This window comes from Schistocerca cancellata, chromosome 2 (assembly GCF_023864275.1).
Source record: "Schistocerca cancellata isolate TAMUIC-IGC-003103 chromosome 2, iqSchCanc2.1, whole genome shotgun sequence".
Lineage (NCBI taxonomy): Eukaryota > Metazoa > Arthropoda > Insecta > Orthoptera > Acrididae > Schistocerca > Schistocerca cancellata.
This window is the reverse complement of record NC_064627.1, coordinates 591,492,051-591,515,924: the sequence shown is the minus strand read 5'-3', so window position 1 is coordinate 591,515,924 and position 23,874 is coordinate 591,492,051. Positions and strand designations below refer to the sequence as shown.

Genomic DNA, 23,874 nt, shown 5'->3' with positions numbered 1-23,874 from the left:
TTGAGGGCAGTACTCTTCTATATGCTCAATACTTTCTGATTTACTTGACATGGTGTCTGGTTCCGTGGCTTTCAAGTTACAGACAGGAACAGGCAACCCCTCATCATGGGGCACAGGCAAATGCACTCAAGATACATTTGGATACTTTATTTTATGTCTAGTTTTGCTTGAATGTCCCTCAATATTTGTAAGACAGAAGTAACAGTTTGAATAATGGTCATTAGGCTCACACCACACCATCGGAACAGCGAATGGCATGGTTCGGCGTTTTCTTTTCAACCATTCGGTTAAAGTTGTAGTACAGGCTATGCAGGCAATATGAGGTGCAAAATATTTATCTTGATCACCAATAGGACAATCAAAATACAATTTATATGCCTTCTTAAACAAGCAGTAATTGGTTTTCTTTGCGCTTTTGGAGTGAATTTCCCACACACATAACAAAAGTGCCAACGAGATTTACTAGATGCCATTTATCTTAGTATAAGTTTGCACTATCTTTCATAGGGGACACTCACTGAGGATCTCTTTCACACTACTGAATTACCCCACCAACTATTTACTGACGATTTGTAGATCTTCCAGCTCTTCTCTGCAAATAAACATTAAAACAGAAGAACAGTAAAAAGCGAAATACTGAATACGAAAAATAAAAAACATTTAAAAACTCAAAAATGGTACGTGTTAGAACATTTTGAAAGGTATATTCGGATTCTACACACCAAAATATACACTAGTTGATGTATCACATCCCAGATGCAAAATGGCTGTTGACTAGTGTTGTCATCCAAAAAAAGTACAATTCTTCGAGCAAAAAATACTTTTGATATCATTCAACAGTCAGTATAACTACATTATTACGTCTTTTGTTTTTTAACCGCTAGATCGGCATTTTCAAATATTTAAATACTATATCAGATAAATGTAAGCAAATTCACATTCACAAAAATTCGGAGTGGAAAAAGAATGTTATAAAGAAAAAAATGAGAGCAAATGAAAAAATTCATACGATGATTAAAATGATGTAACGAAGAAACAGAAATAAAAAGTTACATATAAACCAGTTTTCTGTATAAAAATAATGATTTACGTCATTTCGACAAAGATTTAAAAATAAAATGTGTAAAGCACATGGTGAGATTCAAACCCATAACCTTCAGGTCGTAAAGGCCTTACCGTATCCATTGCACGACACAACCGGTCTGCAAACTCTTCTCTTTTAACGCTACTGAGCGTCGCGTACAACTCCAATTTCATTTTTTCGTCCACTACTCGCAAACAAGGGTCCACCAGGGTAAATGCTTGCATGGTGTGATACCTGGAACCACGACCTATATCGCGGCATAGCTGATTTCAAAAAGTCGATCCTACCGCTTGGGACGTCTCCTTGAGAGTTCTAATATAAGAAATTTCCCTGAGACGGAGAAGCTTCTGTCCACAAATCAACACGGATTTAGAAAGCATCGCCCGTGCTGAACTCAGTTGCTCTTTTCTCTGATGATGTTCTACAAACCATGGATGAAGGGCAAGAGACAGATTCCATATTCCTAGATTTCCGGAAAGCATTTGACACGGTGCGCGTCCGCAGCTCGTGGTCGTGCGGTAGCGTTCTCGCTTCCCGCGCCCGGGTTCCCGGGTTCCCGGGTTCGATTCCCGGCGGGGTCAGGGATTTTCTCTGCCTCGTGATGACTGGGTGTTGTGTGCTGTCCTTAGGTTAGTTAGGTTTAAGTAGTTCTAAAAAGTTCTAGGGGACTGATGACCATAGATGTTGAGTCCCATAGTGCTCAGAGCCATTTGAACCATTTTTTTGACACGGTGCGCCACTGCACATTGTTGTCGAAGATCCGAGCATACGGTTTAGGTTCCGATATGTGTGATTGGTTCGTAAATGACCTGATGGATGATGTGAGCAGCAGTTTACGGCTGTTTGCTGATGATACTGTGATGTACGGGAAGGTGTCGTCGTTGAGTGTTTGTAGGGCTGAATTTCTAGTTGGTGTGATTAATGGCAGCTTACTCTAAATATAGAAAAACATAAATTAATTCGGATGAGTAGGAAAAACAATATGTAATGATCGAATACAGCATTAAGAGGGTGTCCGCAGCTCGTGGTCTTGGGGTTGCGTTCTCGCTTCCCGCGCACGGGGTCCCGGATTCGATTCCAGACGGGGTCAGGGATTTTTCCTGTCTCGAGATAACTGTATGTTGTTGTGTCGTCTTTATCATCATCATTCATCCCCATTACGGTTGGAGGAAGGCAATGGCAAACCATCTCCACTAGGACCTTGCCTGGTAGAGCGCTGCGGGTCTCCCGCATCGTCCCATACGCTCCTCGGAGTATGGGATCTCATACACGTTAATAGGGTGCTGATAGACACAATCATACCGATTAGATATCTAGGCGTAATACTGCAAAGCGATATGAAATGGAATGACCACTTATGTTGGTACTAGGGGAGGAGAATGCTGGACTTTTTTTATTGGGAGCGTTTTGGGATAGTGTAGCTCCTCCACGTGGAGACGGCTTATAGAACACTAGTGCGACCCGTTATTGAGTATTGTTCAAGTATTTGGGATCCTCTCCAGGTCGGATTAAAGGAAGTCACTGAAGCACTTCAGAGGCGTTCTGCTAGATTTGTCACCGATAGGTTCGTTGAGCACTCAGGTATTACGGAGGTGCTATTTGAACTCAAATGGGAATACCTGGAGAGAAAACAAAGCTCTTTTCGCAGGGCATTACTGCAGGTAATTAGAGAATCGGCATTTCAAACTGACTGCAGAAAAATTCTACTGCCACAAACGTACATTTCGCATAGGGTCCATGAAGATAAGCTGTAAGAAATTATGGCTCCTCTGTTTGCGAGTGGAATAGGAAAGGTAATGACTTTCACCATACGATGGCTTGCGGAGTATGTATGTAGACGTAGATATAGGCGGTAACTGCGCTAGATATCTGCACACATGTCACAGAATTCCAGTTAATTACGGGCCGATGGTGTTTGGGCACGGAGGTGACCCCTATAGCATCCCAGATGTCTTTTATCAGGTTCAGAGCAGGCAAATTACGCGACAAAGGTATCAATGTGATTTCACTATAACTCCTCACAAGCTATTCCAGAACGATTCTGGCCTTGTGACACCGCCACTTGTCCTGCTGGAAGATGCCATTGCCGTTGGGTAATGATTCAAGCACTAGGCGATGCATGTGCTCTGCAATAATGTTCACGTAGTTCACAGCTGTCATGGTACCTTTCGTTACAGCCACACTTCCCATGGGATGCCACGTGAATGTCCTCCATAGCATTATACCTCACATCTGCATCTACATGCATACTACACAAGCCACCGCACAATGCATGGTGGTGGGTCCACGTATCCACTACTATGGGAGTCGGTGTAGTTGATCCCTGACAGTTACAGTGGGCTGGGTGCAGCAGCTTCGCAGACCTACCTCAGTCGATAACTTAACGTGATTTTGTAACGTCTGTATGGCAACGCCTCAGTGTTGTCACAGCTCAATAAACAGTTATTGTTTTCGCCAGCAGCCATTAGCGCTTCATTGTTGAAAGCTGGCAACAGCGCTTTGAGCTGTCAAGGGACTTCTTACGCCATCTCAGTTATAGTTACTTACTTTCCTGCTCCACTCGCAGTTACAGCGTGGGGAAAAACGAGTATCAATAAATCTTTGTACGAGCCCTAATTACTCTCTTCTTATCTTCATGGACCTTATGTCCAATGTATGTTGGCAATAGAAGAATCGTTCTGCAGTCAGCTTCAAATACTGGTTCTCTATATTTCCTCATTAGTCTTCACAAATATATCACCTTCCCTACTGGTATTCCTACTTGAGTTAATAAAGCATCTCCTTGATGCTCATGTGATGTTCGATCCTACTGGTAATAAATCTAGCTGCATGCCTCAGAATTGTTTCGATGTCTACCTTTAATCCGACTTGGTGGGGATTCGAATAGTATTCAAGAATGCATCACAGTATGTGGTCTCCTATATACATGAGCTACACTTCCCAAAATTCTCCCAATGAAACGAAGTCGACCATTCGCCTTCCCAGCTACCAACTTGACGTGCTCTTTCCATTTCTTATAGCTTCACAACGTTAGACCTAGATATTTAATCGACATGACTGTATCAAGGAACACACCACTAATCTTGTATACCAACGCTACAGTATTTGTTTTCCTACACGGCTGCATTACCTTACATTTTGGACATTTAGTGCAAGCTGCCATTCACCACATAAACTAGAAATTTTAAATCATTCTGTATCCTCTTACAGTGACTCAACGACGACACCTTCCCGTACGCCAGAGCGTAATCAGCAAACAGCCCTAATGACTACCCCAGTCTGTGTGCATCTGTGGTGCAGTGCATGTTTCGAGCAGCCATTCACCTGGAAAGATTCCCCCGAGTGTCTGTTCCACTGGTATACTTTCGTTACTGCGTCCCGTGCCCGCAGAGCTGCCAACACCATTGTTTAGACAAGTGGTTCTCATTTAAGCGGTTTCTCACACACACCATACATTTACGTTTACAACTCCATCTACATCCATACTCCGGAAAGCACTGTGAAGTACATGGCAAAGGGTGCTTTCCATTGTACCTCTTCTAAGCGAGGGAAAATGACTGCTTAAATGTCTCTCTGCAACCTGTAATTAATTTACTCCTGTCTTCGCGATTTCTGCAAGAGTGATGTGTAGGTAGCTTTAGTATATCCCTAGAGTCCTCACTTAAAACTAGTGCTTGAATCTTTGCACTGTGCAATTGTAACCAAACTGCAGATATTCTGAGTGCTGCAATCTGGGGTGTATACGTCGCAGGAGGCTGAAACATCGTAGGTACATTCACTAAACGGCGCGCTCGCGGAGTACGCTGAAAAAAATCACAGTTCAATTTTCTGCCACCAGGTGAAAATATAGTGCTGTAAGCAGTCAGAATGTGGTGTGGGTGCAGGAAAGAGGGAAGAACGATAAAACACATGATAAGGGTGGTTCTGGCACGTTCGTTAGGATATGGTCGCAAGTTACAACATGTGTTCAATATGGTCCCCCGACTGAGCAACGCGCTGTTTCTGTAACATGGCATGATCGATAGTTGCTCGCCACATATCCCTTTTATATCATCATTCTCTTTGTTAAGCTTAGTATTTTTCATACCAATGTTATGTATGAAGATCACGCGAAATTTCAATCTGTCTTTTTGAATACGTACTTCATTCTAAACTCTTAGAAAAAGTTACTCTCCGCAGTCCACTTTTTAAAGAAGGTTTCTCATTACACACTACCACATTGCACTTTATGGTATTCAACACTTTGATATTATTTGGAAATTTTATTTAAAAATAGAAATCTAACTTAGCTGCTGCCGGCTTCCTGTTTGCTGTTGCGCTTTCGAAAAATCTGCAGTAATATTGTCAAGCTCGAGCTAAGTGAAAATTTTTATTAGGGTCAGATAATTGTTTTACTTCAGTTGCGCATTTAATAAAAATACCAAGATAAGTTGTATTAAGACCAGTTACAGATCAGTTCAAATTAGGTTCTGTTTAGTCAAAGGTAAGGATACGAGTTTTAGTTGGCTAACAGTTTGTGGGTACATAATTTTGGTAATACGTAGACTTTGTATGGATTGGTAGGTAAATCTGGGCTAAACTTTATACAGAAACACATTAGTGGGAAACTTAGACCAGCTCCAATGGCACTGAACATGGAATTGTGGGTCTCGAGCAGGCTTCTGGAATTGTACCATTCTGGCTTCAAGGGCAGTGGTGGTTGTCCGGAGGTGGAAGCCACTCTGCATAGGCGCATCTGGTTGGCGTGTTGTACCAGCATGTTGTCATTGGCGTCCACTATGAACATTCTCTGTCGCAGGGTGCCTTACATAACACCTAATATCCATCCTATGATCCTCCCGAAGGTATGAGCCTAAAGCCCTCTGTCCAGTGAGTAGTGGGGGCGACAGCTGGACTGATGTAGGCGTGATGTCGCCCTCAGTATGCCAAAGAGGGTTCAGTGTTAGTGGCTATACAGCATTCCCGTGAGGTCAACCATGTACAAATGTGGATGCAGTCCTGTAGGAAGGTAGGAAGCCAGGAACTGAATCAGAATGATGACCTTGGGTGCGGCTGACAGCGTCTTCTACATCTGCACCTGAAATCATCACCATCACCATCATCATCATCATCATCATCATCATCATCAGCCAATTCAATCATTAAATGATGTGGCCTCTTCTAGTCGTGGATTCAGGTAGGCTCTCAGCAGTCTTCTCCAAGTGGGACGGTCTTGGGCAGTTCTCTGCCAGGTGTTACCAGCAATCTTCTTGATGTCTCTGTCCCATCTGTCTGGTGGTGTTCCTCTAGGCCTCCAGTGCTCTCTCGGACTCCACTCTAGTACTAGCTTCGTCCATCTGTTGTCTTTTCTTCTTGCAACGTGGCCAGCCCACTGCCATTTCAAGGAACCTACTGTCTCTAAGATGACATTAACCTTCGTCACAGACCGGATGTCATCTGCCCTTTTCGTATCCTTTCTTGTATAGCCCAGCATTGATCTCTCCATGGCTCTCTGTGCTGTCCTAAGTTTCCCTTTTGTAAATGTGTTCAGTGTCCATGTCTCGCAGCCATACGTCATCACAGTAAGAATGCATTGATCAAATACTGCTTTCTTCAGATTTACTGTCATTTTTTTATCTGAATACTGTTGAATTCTTCCCAAATGCTTGCCAGCCAAGCTTGATGCGTCGATAGATTTCTGGCCTTATGTCTCCCTTCATATTTATAATCTGGCCAAGGCAGACATATTCACTGACCTCTTCTAATAGACTGTCCTTGACTTTCACATCTCCAGCTGGGACCCATTTGTTGGACATTACTTTTGTTTTGGAAAGATTCATGTTCAAGCCAACCAGCTGACATTCCGATGCAAGATCTGTAACTAAGTTTTGGAGCTCTGCGAAGTCTTTGGCCAGTAAGGCAATATCATCAGCAAATCTCAAGTTGGTAAGCCTTCTTCCATTAATTCTAATTCCCTTACCTTCCAAGCTCAGCTTTGACATAGCCATTTCCAATACAGCAGAGAACAGTTTTGGGGAGATGGGATCGCCTTGCTTGACACCCTTCATGATGCGGAATTCTTGGGTTGATTCGCCGATGTTAACATAAGCTGAAGAATTCTCGTAGATTTTCCTGAGCACTTCAATGTATGCTACTCCCACTCCTTGCTCACTCAAAGCTTGGAGGACAGCTACATGGCTAACGGAGTCAAATGCCTTTTCAAAGTCAACAAAGGCAATGCATAGAGGCAGTTGGTATTCATTCGCTCTGCTTATCACTTCACTAACGGTCAGAATGTGGTCAATAGTGCTAAAATTGCTTCGTAATCCTGCTTGTTCTATAGGTTGGGCTGAGTCTAGGGTGGAACTAATTCGGTTTACAAGATCTTTGTGAAACTTTTGTTCAAAATTGAGAGCAAGCTGATAGGACCTGAAATGAGCCTACAAATTGCTCGATTTCACCACTGGATGCTGGATGGAATGGCGCCGTTGTCAGATGCGTTATGTCGCCCGAGAGCAGAAATCCTGAAACATTCGATGAAAACTGGGAGCCATTATCAGAAAATATTGTTTTTTGGGCCCCTTCAATGGTAAATTTTTTCTGTACGGCTCTTGTTGTCCCCATTGCTGTGGTATTTGACATTTTAACAACATAAGGAAACTTGGGAAATGATTACATGACGTTGAGCCACATCTCTCCGAAGGAGGGACTGTCGAAATCCATATGTAAGTGTTCCCATGGGCGCTGTGGCGTTGAAATCATTTTGGGGGTGCTGACTGGGTTGACTCGCAGGTCTCGCACTGCAGACTGTCCTCTCAGTGTCCAGTGTGATGCTGGGCCAGTTGCCATGCCGCTTTGTGAGTGCCTTCATCTGTGTCATCGGCCAGTGGTCAGCGTGCTGGACGTTTTCGACACACTAACACAATAGCGGTGGGATGAGCACTGGGCAGTAGTCGTTCTCCGATGTCAGAAACAGTACTCCCTGTCTCATCTAGATTTCGTTATTTAGGGGAAAACGTGTTCTGGAAGGAAGTGGCATGGCAGGCGTTCCAGGCAACGTTGTTGAATGTATTTCTTAACTTATTTGAGGATAAGAGCCTCGGCTGTATCTTTCGCTGTTACAGATGTGGTATCAGAAAATTTTTGTAGGCGACTTTGTTAGGTGTTGTCTGTCTAATACCTCAGTACTTCACGAGAGTCAGTTGTGGGGGCTGGTCTCACAGATAGCATGGATAGGGGATTGGAGTTAGCATGTTTTGATGTTGAGCAATAGTGGATTGAATAATTTAATGGCTGAAGACGAGGGCCCAGAATTGTAGGTGTTATGTTATGTTTTCTGGGACACATTTCTAAGGAGCAAACACCGAAACTAATGGTTTATGGAGAATTATTTTGTTGTTCCAGAATTTTCATTTATAGTTCGCCTTGTCATGCCTGGTATTTCATTTGAATATGCATTTGTTCCTGCCACAGTTTCAAAAATTCCGGATCCACGATCACTTACCTTAGTCTCTGGTCCTCACACAAACACTAAGAGTATTCGTGCAAATATTATACTTGCTATTGTGCAACACACTTTTCATTTCACGGAAAATATGGACACATCATTATTAATTGACAGTTCACAATTCCAGTCCGTGGCGGATCTTCATAAATTGTAGAACACACAAATAGAATAATGCAGACAGTACAGGGTCAAGTAAATCCATCAGTAATCTGTAGACCAGCAATGTGGTCTCACTGAAATCCAGTGAATAGCCATTTCTCAAAGGTACATTGTAAATGAAGCAGAGGCTTTAGCCCAGCCACTTAGTACCCAGGTTTTATCTCGATCTCGACATAAGTGACAAAGCATGTGTGATGTCCTACCCCACTGGGGCCTCTTAATGGCTGTCAACAGAGTCCTTGACAGAAAACATCACAGGGTACCAATCTTACTTTCTGATGACAGAGCTGTAGTAAACAATCCAGACTCTCTTCTAACTGTGAAGCATGGTGAAGAGGTTGTAATCTTCTGTGTGGCTATACAGAGTAAAAGAACTACGTAAACAAATTCATAAAGTTATTAGAGGAAATAAAAGGTATAATTTTGTTATATAATCCAAATGTCACAGCTGCAGTTTTTCCCACCAGGGATGCTTGAAGATTGCTGGACTTCCCTCAGGTCAATTTTCACAACTTTTTTGACTGCTTTCAATGCAACACACTGAATCTGGAATCTGATTTGCAACACAATTACAACAAGAGAGAGTTGCCATAAATATGTGGGTTTGTATTGTTCACAACCATCTGATTAGCCCGTATCCTTCGTCTAACACGCTCAGTAGAGGAAATTACCGTTCTTATTCTGTGAAGTACTACTGGAAATATTAGAAAATATCCTGCTAGCAGTCAGGGAACTATTATAGTTCCAGCGCATTGGGGAGTAGTGGGTAATTACCGATTCAAGCACAGGCTGAATTATGCTAAATTTCTGATAATATCATTGATAACATCAGCTGATGACATCACCAGAAGACATCATACAACATTTCCATATTTCTCCTCCATCCCTCCCCTACCCCACTGGTATCACTATCGACGATGATAGACATAGGCCAATTCCTTTTGTATAAAATGGCAGGAAATTATAAATAAATAGTGGAAAATTGAAAAATCGCCCAAGCTCAACTGTCCTAAGTATAGAATTCCAGATGGCAGACCTGAACACGCCACTCATGCTAAGTAAGGAATCCAAGATGGACATTCGTCAAATCCAAGATGGTCACTTGTGTCAAGTGTAGAATCCAATATGGCCACTTTACTGACACAAGATGGCAGACCTGAACACAGCCCTCATGGTTGCCAGATCACTTGTTCTAAGTATAGAATGCAAGACGGCCACTTTTAAAATCGAAGATGGTGGAACTGTGTAATCAATTACAAGACAACCTGCACAAGTTAGCGCCTGCAACAGCAGGCAACTGTCAGTTCTGGTCGATGTTTAATTGACGAGTGGTAAAAACCAGGAGCAATGGTTACCTGTAATAGAAAAATGGTCCAAAAATTTTATATCAGTTTTATTAAGGAGAGACTTATCATTTGCAGAAGGCTAGTGCTTAAATTAGTGAAATAAAATTTTATTAGATGTAACCTAGCTGTTATATATGAAAGTTAAACAATACCTTAGAAAAATGAGTACTATTGACGTATAGGGACCCTGAAGTTCACCAGTACAATGGGGCCCACTAGACTTTAAAGCAACATGCAGGGACCAGAGCACCAGTAGGCAACAATGGTAGCCATGAGGCAGTGGCGGAGCTAATGTGTAGCAGCTGGATGCCTGCCCTGCATGTCGTTTCATTGGGAGTGGGTGGTGCATTTTTGTGACAGGTGGAAAAATGGGGAAGAGCAAAAGGAAAGGGGAACAGGCAGGGCCAAGTAGGAGGGTGGAGAATATTAGTAGTAGCAGTAGTAGTAGTAGTAGTAGTAATAGTTGTAGAAGAAGAAGAACAGAAAATTGATGGAAGAGATTGGAGGGCAGTAAAATGAGAATTAGGTGAACGTGTACGAAATGCATGGGATGAGGGGATTTTAATTAAAGTGTGTTGAGTGACCGTTATATAATATCTATCCGTCCTTGGTACAGAACTCTTGTTTCTTGTCTGCAGCTTCTAGTTGGAGTCATTCTAGATACGCCAAGTAAGCCAACACGACAAAGAATAAAGAGTATGTGTAGAGGTTGTTGTTTTGTTTGTTGTGGCTTTGCACTGATTGGCAACGAAGCGATTAAATAGGAATCGCGTTATTGTTGCAATGCATGCGACTTCCGACAAGACAACATATTTCCAGTCATCAACAGTCCAATGTCGGTGTTGACAGGCCCAGGCGAGGCGCAAAGCTTTGTGTCGTGCAATCGTCAAGGGTGAACGAGTGGGCCTTCGGTTCCGAAACCCTATATCGATGATGTTTCGTTGAATGGTTCGCACGCTGACACTTGTTGATGGCCCAGCATTGAAGACAACAGCAATTTGTGGAAGGGTTGCACGTCTGCCACGTTGAACGATTCTCATCATTCATCGTTGGTCCCGTTCTTGCAGGATCTTTTTCCGGTCGCAGCACTGTCGGAGATTTGATGTTTTACCGGATTTCTGATATTCACGGTACACAGTGGTACACAATGGTCGTATGGGAAAATCCCCACTTCATCCCTACCTCTGAGATGCTGTGTCCCATCGCTGGTGTGCCGACTATAACACCATGTTTAAACTCACTTAAATCTTGATGACCTGCCATTGTAGCAGCAGTATCCGATCTAACAACTGTACCAGACACTTGTTGTCTTATATAGGCGTTGCCGACCGCAGAGCCATATTCTGTTTGTTTACTTATCTCTGTATTTGAGTACGCATGCATACAACACTAGCAGTGTAATACGGAATATGTAGAATGCCTTGTTAGGTGTAGCAGAGGACTGATGGCCTTAAACTTGCCAGATTAAGAAAATAAAATAAATAGATATAGAAAGAGACAAAATTGACACCAAATTTTACGACCAAGTCACTGAGCAAGACGGACACAAATGTAATAAAACGCAATTTTACTTTATAGGCCTACTATAAATGTTTAATTCATTTTCAGAGATCTGTATTTTCTAAAGCATTATACTTAAAAATATTACTGACGCATGAAAAGATCCACAAATTCAACAAGTTTGCTTTTTTTTGCATTCTACAAATATTCTGTGAATGCCGCCGTAGCTACGTGACACACTTCAAAGCGGGAGTCAAGTTCGTTCCACACCTTATGAAGCAATATGCTGTGAATGATGATGCGTTCTCTGAGCTGTTCAGTTGCTTTTTGGTGTGCACATGTTGCCTTTGGAGTGCTATTCACACATCTCAAAGCACTTGTTAGCAAATTATGCAGAACTGTGTAGCACAGATCCGCCATATGGATGCAGGCAATTAATTATAGTTGTTATGGAATGGTATACTTCCTGCTGCAAATTCAGGTCATGGCTAGGCTATCAGAGTGTATAAGTTGCCTCTCACATGATTATCTCACGTCGCAAAGCACCTGTTACCGGGTGATATAGGTCTCACAATTGGACTCTGCAGAGAATAAAATGATGTTTTAAAGTGCTAACTAAGATTGTAAGGCACCTTACATCCACCCCAATCCATGTGTTTTAGTCTGTATAAGGGTTGGCTTGGACAGCTACCAGTGTGTGTTTACAGGAGTTTTTCAGGATAAACGCTTGGAAGAAGTATATTTTATAGATACACTGGTTTGGGGGGGGGGGGGGGGAATTTGTATCTTGAGGTGCACTTTAGAGTATATGAAGTGTTCTGGTGTTTTCGATATACCGGGTGATCAAAAAGTCAGTATAAATTTGAAAACTGAATAAATCACGGAATAATGTACATAGAGAGGTAAAAATTGACACACATGCTTGGAATGACATGGGGTTTTATTAGAACCAAAAAAATACAAAAGTTCAAAAAATGTCCGACAGATGGCGCTTCATCTGATCAGAATAGCAATAATTAGCATAACAAAGTAAGACAAAGCAAAGATGATGTACTTAACAGGAAATGCTCGATATGTCCACCACCATTCCTCAACAATAGCTGTAGTCGAGGAATAATGTTGTGAACAGCACTGTAAAGCATGTCCGGAGTTTTGGTGAGGCATTGGTGTCGGATGTTGTCTTTCAGCATCCCTAGAGATGTCGGTCGATCACGATACACTTGCGACTTCAGGTAACCCCAAAGCCAATAATCGCACGGACTGAGGTCTGGTGACCTGGGAGGCCAAGCATGACGACAGTGGCGGCTGAGCACACGATCATCTCCAAACGACGCGAGCAAGAGATCTTTCACGCGTCTAGCAATATGGGGTGGAGCGCCATCCTGCATAAACATCGTACGTTCCAGCAGGTGTTTATCAGCCAGGCTGGGGATGATGCGATTCTGTAACATATCGGCGTACCTCTCACCCGTCATGGTAGCAGTTTCAAAACCAGAATCACGCATTTCCTCGAAGAAAAAAGGACCGATAACGGTACATGAGGTAAATCCAACCCATACCGTGACTATCTCGTCGTGCAATGGAGTTTCCACGACAGTTCTAGGATTTTCGGTAGCCCAAATTCTGCAGTTGTGGGCGTTGACAGACCCTTGGAGCGTGAAATGTGCTTCGTCGGTTCACAACACGTTACTCAACCAGTCGTCATCTTCCGCCATCTTTTGAAACGCCCACACCACAAATGTCCTCCGTTTCACTAAATCGCCAGGTAACAGTTCATGATGCCGATGGATTTTGTACAGGTAGTATCGGACGGTACGCCTCAGTGCCATCCAAACAGTAGTGTATGGAATGCCAGTGCGACATGCGACTGCACGAGCGCTGACTTCCCCGTGCATAGACGAATCCGCTACAGTCTCCATTTCTTCCTGAACTGTCTCAGCAGCATTATGCCTTGTGCTCGACCGGCCACTGCAGAGTCTATCGTCTAAACAGTCCGTGGCTTCGAACTTCGAAATCATTCTCGCCACAGCTGCATTTGCCAAAGGACCTTTATCCGTTCGAATCCTCTTCCAATGGCGATAGGATCATAACGCTGAACTACCACATTCCGCATTCTGATAATACAGCTTCACTGAAAGTGCCTTTTCAGGTAATGTCAACATGCTGTGACTGCTGGCGCATCTGATTCTCTTTTTTTTCCTTTATTGTTATTTTCATACCTGTACAATCAGGTAGGTCAGGTAGGCTGTCAGCGGCATGCTACGCCGCTCTTCACCCATAGAGTTGACAATGATATAACACAGAATGGAGATCCAGAATAAACATAGTGACAGGCAAAAAATAGTGGACACAGAAATAAAAGAACACGGAGCCGTTCACACTCAACGATAACGACACTGAAAACATGTTGACACGGCGCACATAACACTGATGAATCCGACGGCACAAGTGAACTAATGAGCGTGACGGCGGACACTAAAAACACAAAACGACGGTCCACACACGAGAAACTGATGGCAATGATCTCCGGTGCGCAAATGTCCACAGAGCGTGTACGAGTCTGGGGACCTGCCAAGAGGGGAAGAAGGGGGAGTGGGAGGGAGAGGGGTGAACAAGGATGCCAATGGCAGAGGAGACAGAAGTAGGAAATGGAGGAAGGGCTGGAGGGGAAGCCCGGGGGAGGAGTGGGGAGAAAGGGAGGAGGGAGGAAAGGGGGAGAGAAGGGAGGGAGGGTGCCCGAAGGAACAAACTCAGGAAGAGGGAGGGAGGATAAAAGTTGGTAGGAGGGGTAGATGGAGGAGAGGAGGGCATCATTAGGGAGGGGGAGCTGGTGGAAGCCACCTTGGGAGAGGGTATGGAGAGTGGAGAGATGGAAAGCAGGTGGGGTGTGGGAATACAGGCGCGGCAGTGGGCCGGGGTGGGAGAGGATGGGTGAGACAAGTGGGTGAGGAGGTGTAGAGGATACGTATCCTTACGAGGAAAAGGAGGAGGTGGGGGAACGGAATTAGGTCATACAGAATCCGCATGTGGGAGGGGAGACGGATGCGATAGGCGAGGTGGAGAACATGGCGTTCAAGGATCTGAAGGGATTTGTAAAAGATAGGGGGGGAGGTGGATATCCAGGCAGTATGGGCATAACAGAGGATGATTCTCTCTCTCTTTACAGCTCCTTTTATACACGATTGTCATGCGCAGTTACTGACGTTTTGCTGTCCAGCGCCATCTGTCGGATGTTTTGTGAACTTCGTTTTTTTGTTTTTTTGTTCTAATATAATCCCATGTCATTCCAAGCATGTGTGTCAATTTTTACCTCTCTATCTACATTATTCCGTGGTTTATTAAGTTTTCAAATTTATACTGACTTTTTGATCACCTGGTATGTGCAGGGGGCTTTCAATAAGTAATGCAACACTTTTTTTCTAAAAGCAGGTTGGTTTTAGCCAGGATTACAAACACCATATCATTCCCCATTCTTTTAAATATAAACCCCTATTTTTCAACATAATCTCCTTGCAATGTGACGGCCTTACACCACCTTAGTGTGAGGGACTGTATGCCAATATGGTACCACTCTATTAGTAGAGGACGGAGACAGTGTCATGCTGCATCAATAAAGTCCCCATCTTCCACGTACTGCTTCCTGCGGGGCGCTTTCGTGGGGCAAAACAGATGGAAGTTCTGTTCGACGGACAGAAGCCCAGTGAGCATCCGCCTTTGAGTACCCCAGCTGGTGGCCGATTGTGTCAGCTCTACCAACAGAGACATCAAGCTCGGACGATGATGATGATGTTTGGTTTGTGGGGCGCTCAACTGCGCGGTTATCAGCTCCCGTACAAATTCCCAACTTTTGCTCAGTCCAATCGCGCCACTTTCATAGATGACGATGAAATGATGAGGATAACACAAACACCCAGTCATCTCGATGCAGGGGAAAATCCCTGACCCCGCCGTGAATCGAACCCGGGATCCCGTGCTCGGGAAGCGAGAAAGCGACCGCTAGACCACAAGCTGCGGACACGTCAAGTCCAGTAGCGAGGTGTTTCATTGTAACTCGCCGATTACCTCGAATGAAACTGTCTGTACGTTCCATATTGCAGGAGTCACAGCAGTCTGCAGCCGGCACACGTGAGGTCAGACAGGTCTGCGCAACTTCTCGTGACGATGACAATATGCTGTATCTCCGTTTCAGATATTTTTTTCTATAAAGTGAGATTTGAAAACCTAAATGTTGTTGCAAATTGTCTTTAAAAATCGTGATGAAATAACTGGTGTCTATTTTTGTTTGACCGCAATAATGCAGTTGATACTGAAAATTATTATTTGCCGGCTAAGCTCAATTATGTTGCATTTAGAATCCAGAAAGAGATTTTCACTCTGCAGCGGAGTGTGCGCTGATATGAAACTTCCTGGCAGATTGAAACTGTGTGCCGGACCGAGACTCGAACTCGGGACATTTGCCTATCGCGGGCAAGTGCTCTACCAATTGAGCTACCCAAGCCCGACTCACGCCCCGTTCTCACAGCTTCACTTCCGCCAGTACCTCGTCTCCTATTTTCCAAACTTTACAGAAGCTCTCCTGCGAACCATGCTGAACTAGCACTCCTGAAAGAAAGGATATTGCGGAGACATGGCTTAGCCACAGCCTGGGGCATGTTTCCAGAATGAGATTTTCACTCTGCAGCGGAGTGTGCGCTGATACGAAACTTCCTGGCAGATTAAAACTGAGTGCCGGACCGAGACTCGAACTCGGGACCTTTGCCTTTCGCGGTCCGGCTCACAGTTTTCATCTGCCAGGAAGTTTCTTGCATTTAGGATATTACGTATTACCATTTCTACGTAAGGTGGAGAGATTCATAGAGACTCGCATGGGTCTGTGTAGAGCTTATTTAACATCTGTAGTAATACTGAGTGCAAGAGGAATACTTCACTGTTATATTAGTTAATGCTTCTATTGACTTTATATTGCAAAACTCTCTACTGTTCACAAAAATATAAATGCCTACGCTAGTTCATGCAAAGTCTCAAGTTGGGCTTTAAGTCAAAATTCAGTGAGAAAATGTTTAGAAATTGCACTGCTCAGCTCCTCTGCTGTTCTGCAAATCAAACAATTTAAATCGTTTCAGATCGTGCGCCTTTTGCACCATTAGTTTCAATTCATATTTGCTGCGTCATTGCGGCGACTGCATGTCCTCAGCGATGATGCTCGAACAGCTAAAAATGCTGAATGCTGAAAAATCTTAATGAATTTGACGTGTAAGGGTAGTTACAGTACTTAAATAATTCCACCAAGTGCTCTGTAATCATATATTGAAATATTTAACAGAATTACACACACACAATGTGTTCGCGCGCGAGCTCCTCTGATTACTCAGATACAGTTCGACCATTCACATCGAAAGCAAACAGAAGAGAGAGCGAAACCTAGAATGGAGCACTTTTAATAACGAAAAATTAACATGACCTCAGATATTATTATATGTAACTCTAAGATATATCTTTTTTAACATGTAGTTATTCGTTAATGTTTAAATCAATTACAAAAAATAATTCTTGATAAATAAAATACATATTACATTTTCAACACTTAATGATTCTTTACTTTATGTGAATGTTTATCATTCATTGTTAGTAAGGGCATGTTACGAGACAGACGCCTCGCCCAAAGACTCATCGTGCTTTTGCCCACTGTCAGGTCTCTGTAGACATACAACAGGCTCTAGATACTGGCTCCCAAGTTGGTGCCATATTTCTCGACTTTCGAAAGGCGTTCGACTCAGTTCCGCACTGTCGCTTGCTACAAAAAGTGCACGCTTACGGACTATCCGATGACATATACGGCTGGATAGAAAGTTTTCTAACAGACAGGGAGCAGTATGTCGTCCTGAACGGGGTAGCTTCAACAGAAACAAGAGTAACTTCAGGTGTGCGCCAGGGCAGCGTAATAGGTCCTCTGCTTTTTACGATTTACATAAACAATCTGGCGGCATTAGACTGTTTGCCGTTGATGTGGTAGTCTACAAGAAAGTAGTATCACACGAAAGTTGTGAACAAATCAATGAGGATATGCAGAAAATAAATGCGTGTTGTAATGACTGGCAGTTATCTCTCAACATCAGTAAGTGTAACCTACTGCGTATAACAAGGCGAAAATCCCCATTAATGTATGAGTACAAAATAAGTGATCAGTCTTTGGAAGCGGTAACATCAGTCAAGTATCTGGGTGTGACTATTCGAAATGATCTCAAATGGAATAGTCACATTACACAAGTAACGGGTAAGGCGAACTCTAGATTGCGGCCAGCCGGTGTGGCCGAGCGGTTCTAGGCACTACAGTCCGGAACTGCGCGACCGCTACGGTCGCAGGTTCGAATCCTGCCTCGGGCATGGTTGTGTGTGACGTCCTTAGGTTAGTTAGGTTTAAGTAGTTCAAAGTTCTAGGGGACTGATGACCTCAGATGTTAAGTCCCATAGTGCTCAGAGCCATTTGAAGCAATCTAGATTGCAGTTTATTGGTAGAATCCTGAAGCGATGCAGTGCTTCAACAAAGGAAATAGCTTACAATACGTTACTTCGTCCAGTCTTAGAGTACTGTTCGTCTGTATGGGACCCTTACCAGTTGGGTCTGATTCAAGAGATTGAGAAGGTCCGAAGAAGAGTGGCAAGATTCGTAATTGGTGCATTTAGCCATCGCGAGAGCGTTACAGATCTCATAGAAAGTTTGAAGTGGGACACACTTCCAGATAGACGACGCGCTAAACAGGAGGGGCTGCTCTCTAAATTCCGAAATCCAATCTTCACCGAGGATATAGAGCATATATTATTACCACCAACTTTCACATCGCGTAATGAGCATCATTCAAAGATAAGGGAAATAAGAGCTCGTACTGAGGCGTTCAGACAGTCGTTTTTCCCTCGCGCGATCCGCGAGTGGAACAGAGTGAGGGAAATATGACTTTGGCGCGAATTGTGCCCTCCGCCACACACCGCTTGGTGGCTAGTGGAGTATATATATGTAGATGTAGATGTAGACATTCAGCAGGCGCCTATGAATATCTTCGATGCTCTCGTTTTCCGCTAAAAGAAACCCAGTGACAGCTCTCTACTCGGAACGCACCTCCGCTACAGACGCCATTTTGAAGGCTACATACGGCGCCGCCACCTATCGGTACTCCATGAAACTATAGGGGCCGAAGCAGAAATATTTCGTGATGTCCCGCAACAAATTTTACATTTTTCCAACCGAAATTGATCAAAACACGTGTTGCATTATCTACTAAATACCCTTCGTCTGCTTTTATTTGTGGTTTATAGCCTGTATCAGGTGCCACTGTTGACTGGTTCTGTGCCCGAATATCGGTGTGGAAAATAAGTGATCAGAAAGGTGTACTTTGTCGGATGGTAGTGTGATTAGTTGCGTCGGCGTTCTGTGTGAGCAGGCACCGCACGACGTTGCGACGCTACATCTCGGAGGTGCGGGACGTGCTGCGCATGCGCCTGTGCGCGGCCCAGGGGAGGGACGAGCGGCTGCGCCTGCAGGCGTGCATGCAGGCCGAGCGCGCCCGCCTCACCGTCGCGGGCGAGACCATCCAGAACCACGTGGAGGAGCTGCAGGCCTTCCTCGAACATGACTGCAGCGAGACGCAGGAGCTCCGCAAAATGGCAAGTCCGCCTCACTTCCTTTCGAAGTCTCACACCTAACGCACCAGACAATACAATGGACTGCAAAAATTAAGGACCAAAGTAACTTTCGCGTGATGTGTCATTGCCAAGAAGCACAGCTCGATGAAACGTGGACCATACATAGAAAGAACTGCTGCAGAGTAGTACAGAAGGTGACTGAAAGAACTATGCAATGAGATGAACAGATTGACACTTTTTTTCAAAGGCGGTAACTCCAATGAGCCAATGGCCCCATGGGCATTGCAAAAGACCTGATATGGTACTTAATAGGGTGCGTGATCACCACAGACGATAGAGCGGGCTCTGCAATGTGCTCTCAGGTTGGACGGAAGGTTGGTAAGGAGTTCTTGTGGTGAGGCATTCGATTTCTCCACCAGTGGGGTTGTTAATGCATATAGACGTGCTACTCTATGTCTCCTCAACATGTCCCACACGTGCTCGACGGGTCTTAAGTCGGTGGAACATACAGGCCACTCCATTCCATTCACCAAATATCCTCCCTTTCCAAGAACTCACCCGTTCTGTCTGATGCCATCGCTTATTGTCATCCATAAGAAAGAAGTCAGGGCCGAATGCGCCCCTGAAAAGAGCCTCTTTGGGAAGAAGTACAGTGACACAGTAATGCTGGCTAGTAGTGTGTTCAACGATGTGAAGGTGAGTACACTCATGCAACACCTTGTGTCCGCACACCATAGCACCTGGGCCACCAAAATGATTATGTTCGACACTGTTCCTGGGAGCGTTAGGTGCTCCAACCTCTCGCTATATGAAGGTATGTAATGCACCCTGAACATTCCAGAACATGATTGTTTTGGTGATCCAGGTGTTATGGCAGTGAGGTAGAATGGTGCATGGGTATACTAGCCTCCAGATCTTTGAGACTGGCACTCTCACCGGTCAACGTTGTTGTGACACTGTACTCCTTGCCGACGTGCGTCTTTTCAGTGGTGCATTCCACCCTGACATCATTTTTATGGATGACAATGCACAGCCGCATCAAACAGTGACATGTTCCACGTCCACGAAGATCTCCTCAGCACGGATCTATGGAACGAAAAACTAATCTAATCTAATCTAATCAGGCGGAGGAGCTCTTGGAAAGAGTGTATATTCAGCAGATGGACTGTCCTGCCCATTCCCCAACTTAAATCCCATGGAGTACGTGTGGGATGCATAGAGGAGCAGAATGTCCACATGCACCAACGGACGGCCCTCCGCGCTGGTAGAGGATGGAACACCCTGCCGCAAGTACTCATTATCAATCTCGTAGCCAGCATGGAAGCACATTGTAGAGCGTGCCCTATCGGCTGTGGTAATCACACACCGTATTAAGACCCCATGTCTCACCTTTTGCTCTTTCCAGGGGGCCATCATAAATCGCGGTGGCCTCACTGTAGTTACTGTCTTTGAATAAAAATATCATTTCTGCACGTCTTTTTGTGTATTTATTTCAATTATCTTCTGTAGTATACTGTAAGTCATTTCTATGTATGGTCCAAGTTTCATCGAGCTGTGTTACGTGACAGTGAAACATGTGGAAGTCGCTTCCGTCCTCAAGTTCTGCAGACTAGTTTAGTACCTTTCAAATAAGAAAAAAAAAGAATGCACAATAGTGTAGTATCATTCAAATAAGAAATAATTAAAGGCATGTGGTCATCTAATTGAATTTTTGATATGTTAGCTAGGTTACATTCAGTGAAAATTATTGGATAATTTTTGTATTCAGTAGTGGCATTAATTGCGGACTGTTTGTAGAGATTAATTCAATATCGGATTCAGGAGTTTATTTTCGTTGAATTGTACATTATACTTTATTACGAATGTTCAAGAGACATACCCTGTGCTCCGCAGTTTGAAAATTTGAGTTAAAATATAAAAATGTAATTAAATATAATTCAAAATCTAACAAAATACTCACAAGCCAGCAATTTCAAAAATTTACAAATACAAAAATTACTACGATGTGTCTCAGTATTTCGTGGGACAGACTTTTGATTTAATCATGTCTCGATCCTACACTGCGTCGAGTCTACGAAATGTTGGAGATTTTCTAATTTGATAACTCTGAACTGAGCACTTATGATTGTCTCTAGCTGTTCAGTCTTGTTACTGGAATTCCGTCGTGAGCCATCATTTTCAGCCTTAACCACGCGTTTTTAATCGGGATGAAGTCGAGACTGTCGCCAGGTCATGTCATCAGATCAGCACACTGATGCCATGGTCAGCGAACCACTTGTTATTGATCCTAGTGCTGTGACACGATCACTGTCTCGGCTGAGTTGCACCGACCGTTCTTATCTTGCAGCAAAGCACGGCTATGGGGAAGCAGTTTCAACGGTAAGCCTTCTTCTTGCTCCTTTTTGGCGTTAATGTTGCCCAGTGACGTTTGTAGGCACCCAGTGCCATGTCTTGATATGCCGTCCCATGCCACGACACTAATGAGTTGCTTCATAGTGGCTGTGGTGCACTCAGGCGGGAAGTCTTCGCCTAATTCCAGCGCTGAAATTAGTCACCTCTAGAGATGGGCAAAACTGTTCTTTTCAGAGATTGGATCAGAACTGTTCACTCCCTGAAATGAATTAGCTCTTTTTCATGACTCACCACTCATTTACAATAGAAAATAAATGGAAGGCACATTGCCCTTTAAACTTGGTTTATTCCACTACTATACCTGTATTTTGATCTTATTTGATCCTATTTTGAAGTAACACAGATAATGAGTAAGAATTTTGTATTGTTTATTCAAATTTCCACGATATGACAAAGTTTTTGATTATTGATTTATTTTGCACTATCGTGGTTTTTTGGGTGATCGGAAAATGTTGTAACTTGAGATTTACATTAACAATATATTTGGCTATAATGTATTAAAATTTCATTAACCTCATACAAATACATCGCAAGCCATATATTTTTAAAGTGAACATTTCCTTCCGAAGACGCCTAAAATCGCAAAATCCGTACCAGAATAAGAAAAAAATATATAAATTTGACTGTAAAACGAAAGTGCTGCATATAGCCTTACGCAGAATAAAACAAGGAAAATATTGGTGTATCACATTTTGCGATACGTTTATCGGTTCGCTCGTAATTAAAGCGTAAATTCGAGTGTCCATAATAAAAATCCTATAGTAAGAGGAGTCATCAGGAACCTAATCTAATCAGTTTAAACAAATAAAAATAAAATAGAAACAATTGATGTATACATAACATAATAATGTAATATACATAGCGGTATTACTACGAAGAACAATATCCAGTAGGGACGAACTCCGATGCAGAGGCACTGAGTCGAGCAAGTCGAGCCGCGAGCTGTATTACTGCGTGAGCTAAGACCGCAGAGACCAGAGTGACACCTGAGTCGCTTTGCTCAACGCTCTGGCTAGAGTCGAGACGGTGGGGTGAGCATTGAGCGGGCGAGTTCCGAGGGTGGGGGGAGCGGTGAACTCACCCGCTCCGAGACAAATCGTCCGTTCCCTTGCGAGCAGGTTGTTGCAAGTAGTTCCTATGTTATCCGCTAGGTGGTTCTCTGTCCTGTTGCTCGCATCAATTGCCCAGAGGGCAGGATGTGCGACTGAAACGATCGCCGACAGAGTGCGATGCGAAGTTAAGCTGCGCCAGACACTGCAGGTGGCAGACGACGCACAGAGAGGGCACAGCATATGTGAAACACAAAATCCAATGGGGCACTGCACAATGCAGGCAGCCAAGGTAGAAGCAGGGCAGAGGCCGGCGCTGGCTGTGTTGTGTGGCGTGCACTGTGCTCTGACCAGCAGAGGCGCTGCTGATATGCTCTGTCTCTCTCTCTCTCTCTCTCTCTCTCTCTCTCTCTCTCTCTCTCTGCCATGGGAAACGTTTGGAGCTACTGTTCTTTTTTCCTAATCACTGATTGTTCACGCCTTTGAAAGATTCAACTCTATGAATTAGTTCAAGAGCGGATCCCCCATCTCTAGTCACCTCTCTACAAACGAGTCACGCCCAGTCTTCTTAGGCCCACTCACTTTGTATGAAAGCCCATTGTATACGTATTTCCTTGAGGTAAGGCTTCTTTCTTGGGGTAGTCGCTCACAAACCATTTTCACAAAGTTTTTGTCTGACCGTTCGATCAGAAATTTCAACCGCGAAGTGTTCAAGATGGCATCTACATCTTTTGCGGCACGTCGACGACCTTGCAGAGAAAGACGGCGGATTCTACCTGTTTGCTATTTCTGCGCCAGTATAACCCTCTCCGCGAAGTGTTATTGCCTTGCTCCTTTTAGCCAAAGAGAGTAATCTTACCCTCCCACACATCACCAGTAAATTTTTAGTCTCTTCATAAATATTGATTTGTTTCAAAAGCATCAAGAGGCGTAAGATGTATAAATAACTTATTTTTATTTTCTCGTTGCTGGCTGCAGAACGTCACGTCTAAGGGTAGATTCTTCAGGCTGATATTTTTTAAATTTGTGGGTTCCAGATGATACGATAAATATTGAGTAATTCTGTTGTGTTATTTCTGTTTCTATAACTTTTTTTTATCCCATACTTCTGTGTCACACTGTCTTTAAGATCTCCACTTTAAAACAGAAATTTACAATGTTATTGCCAAACATAAAAAATACAACCGATTCTGTCAGAGG

The 23,874-nt window shown here is 43.7% G+C and overlaps 1 protein-coding gene across 1 annotated transcript in view; it reads left to right on the top strand.

Annotated features, from left to right (window-relative positions):
- Positions 1 to 23,874, top strand: part of LOC126156790 (cilia- and flagella-associated protein 100-like) — a 169,030-nt gene that overhangs the window by 43,265 nt on the left and 101,891 nt on the right. Inside the window, exon 3 of the mRNA XM_049916332.1 lies at positions 19,012 to 19,234. Within this exon, the coding sequence (XP_049772289.1) occupies positions 19,012 to 19,234 (223 nt within the window). The remainder of the gene's footprint in view (positions 1 to 19,011; positions 19,235 to 23,874) is intronic.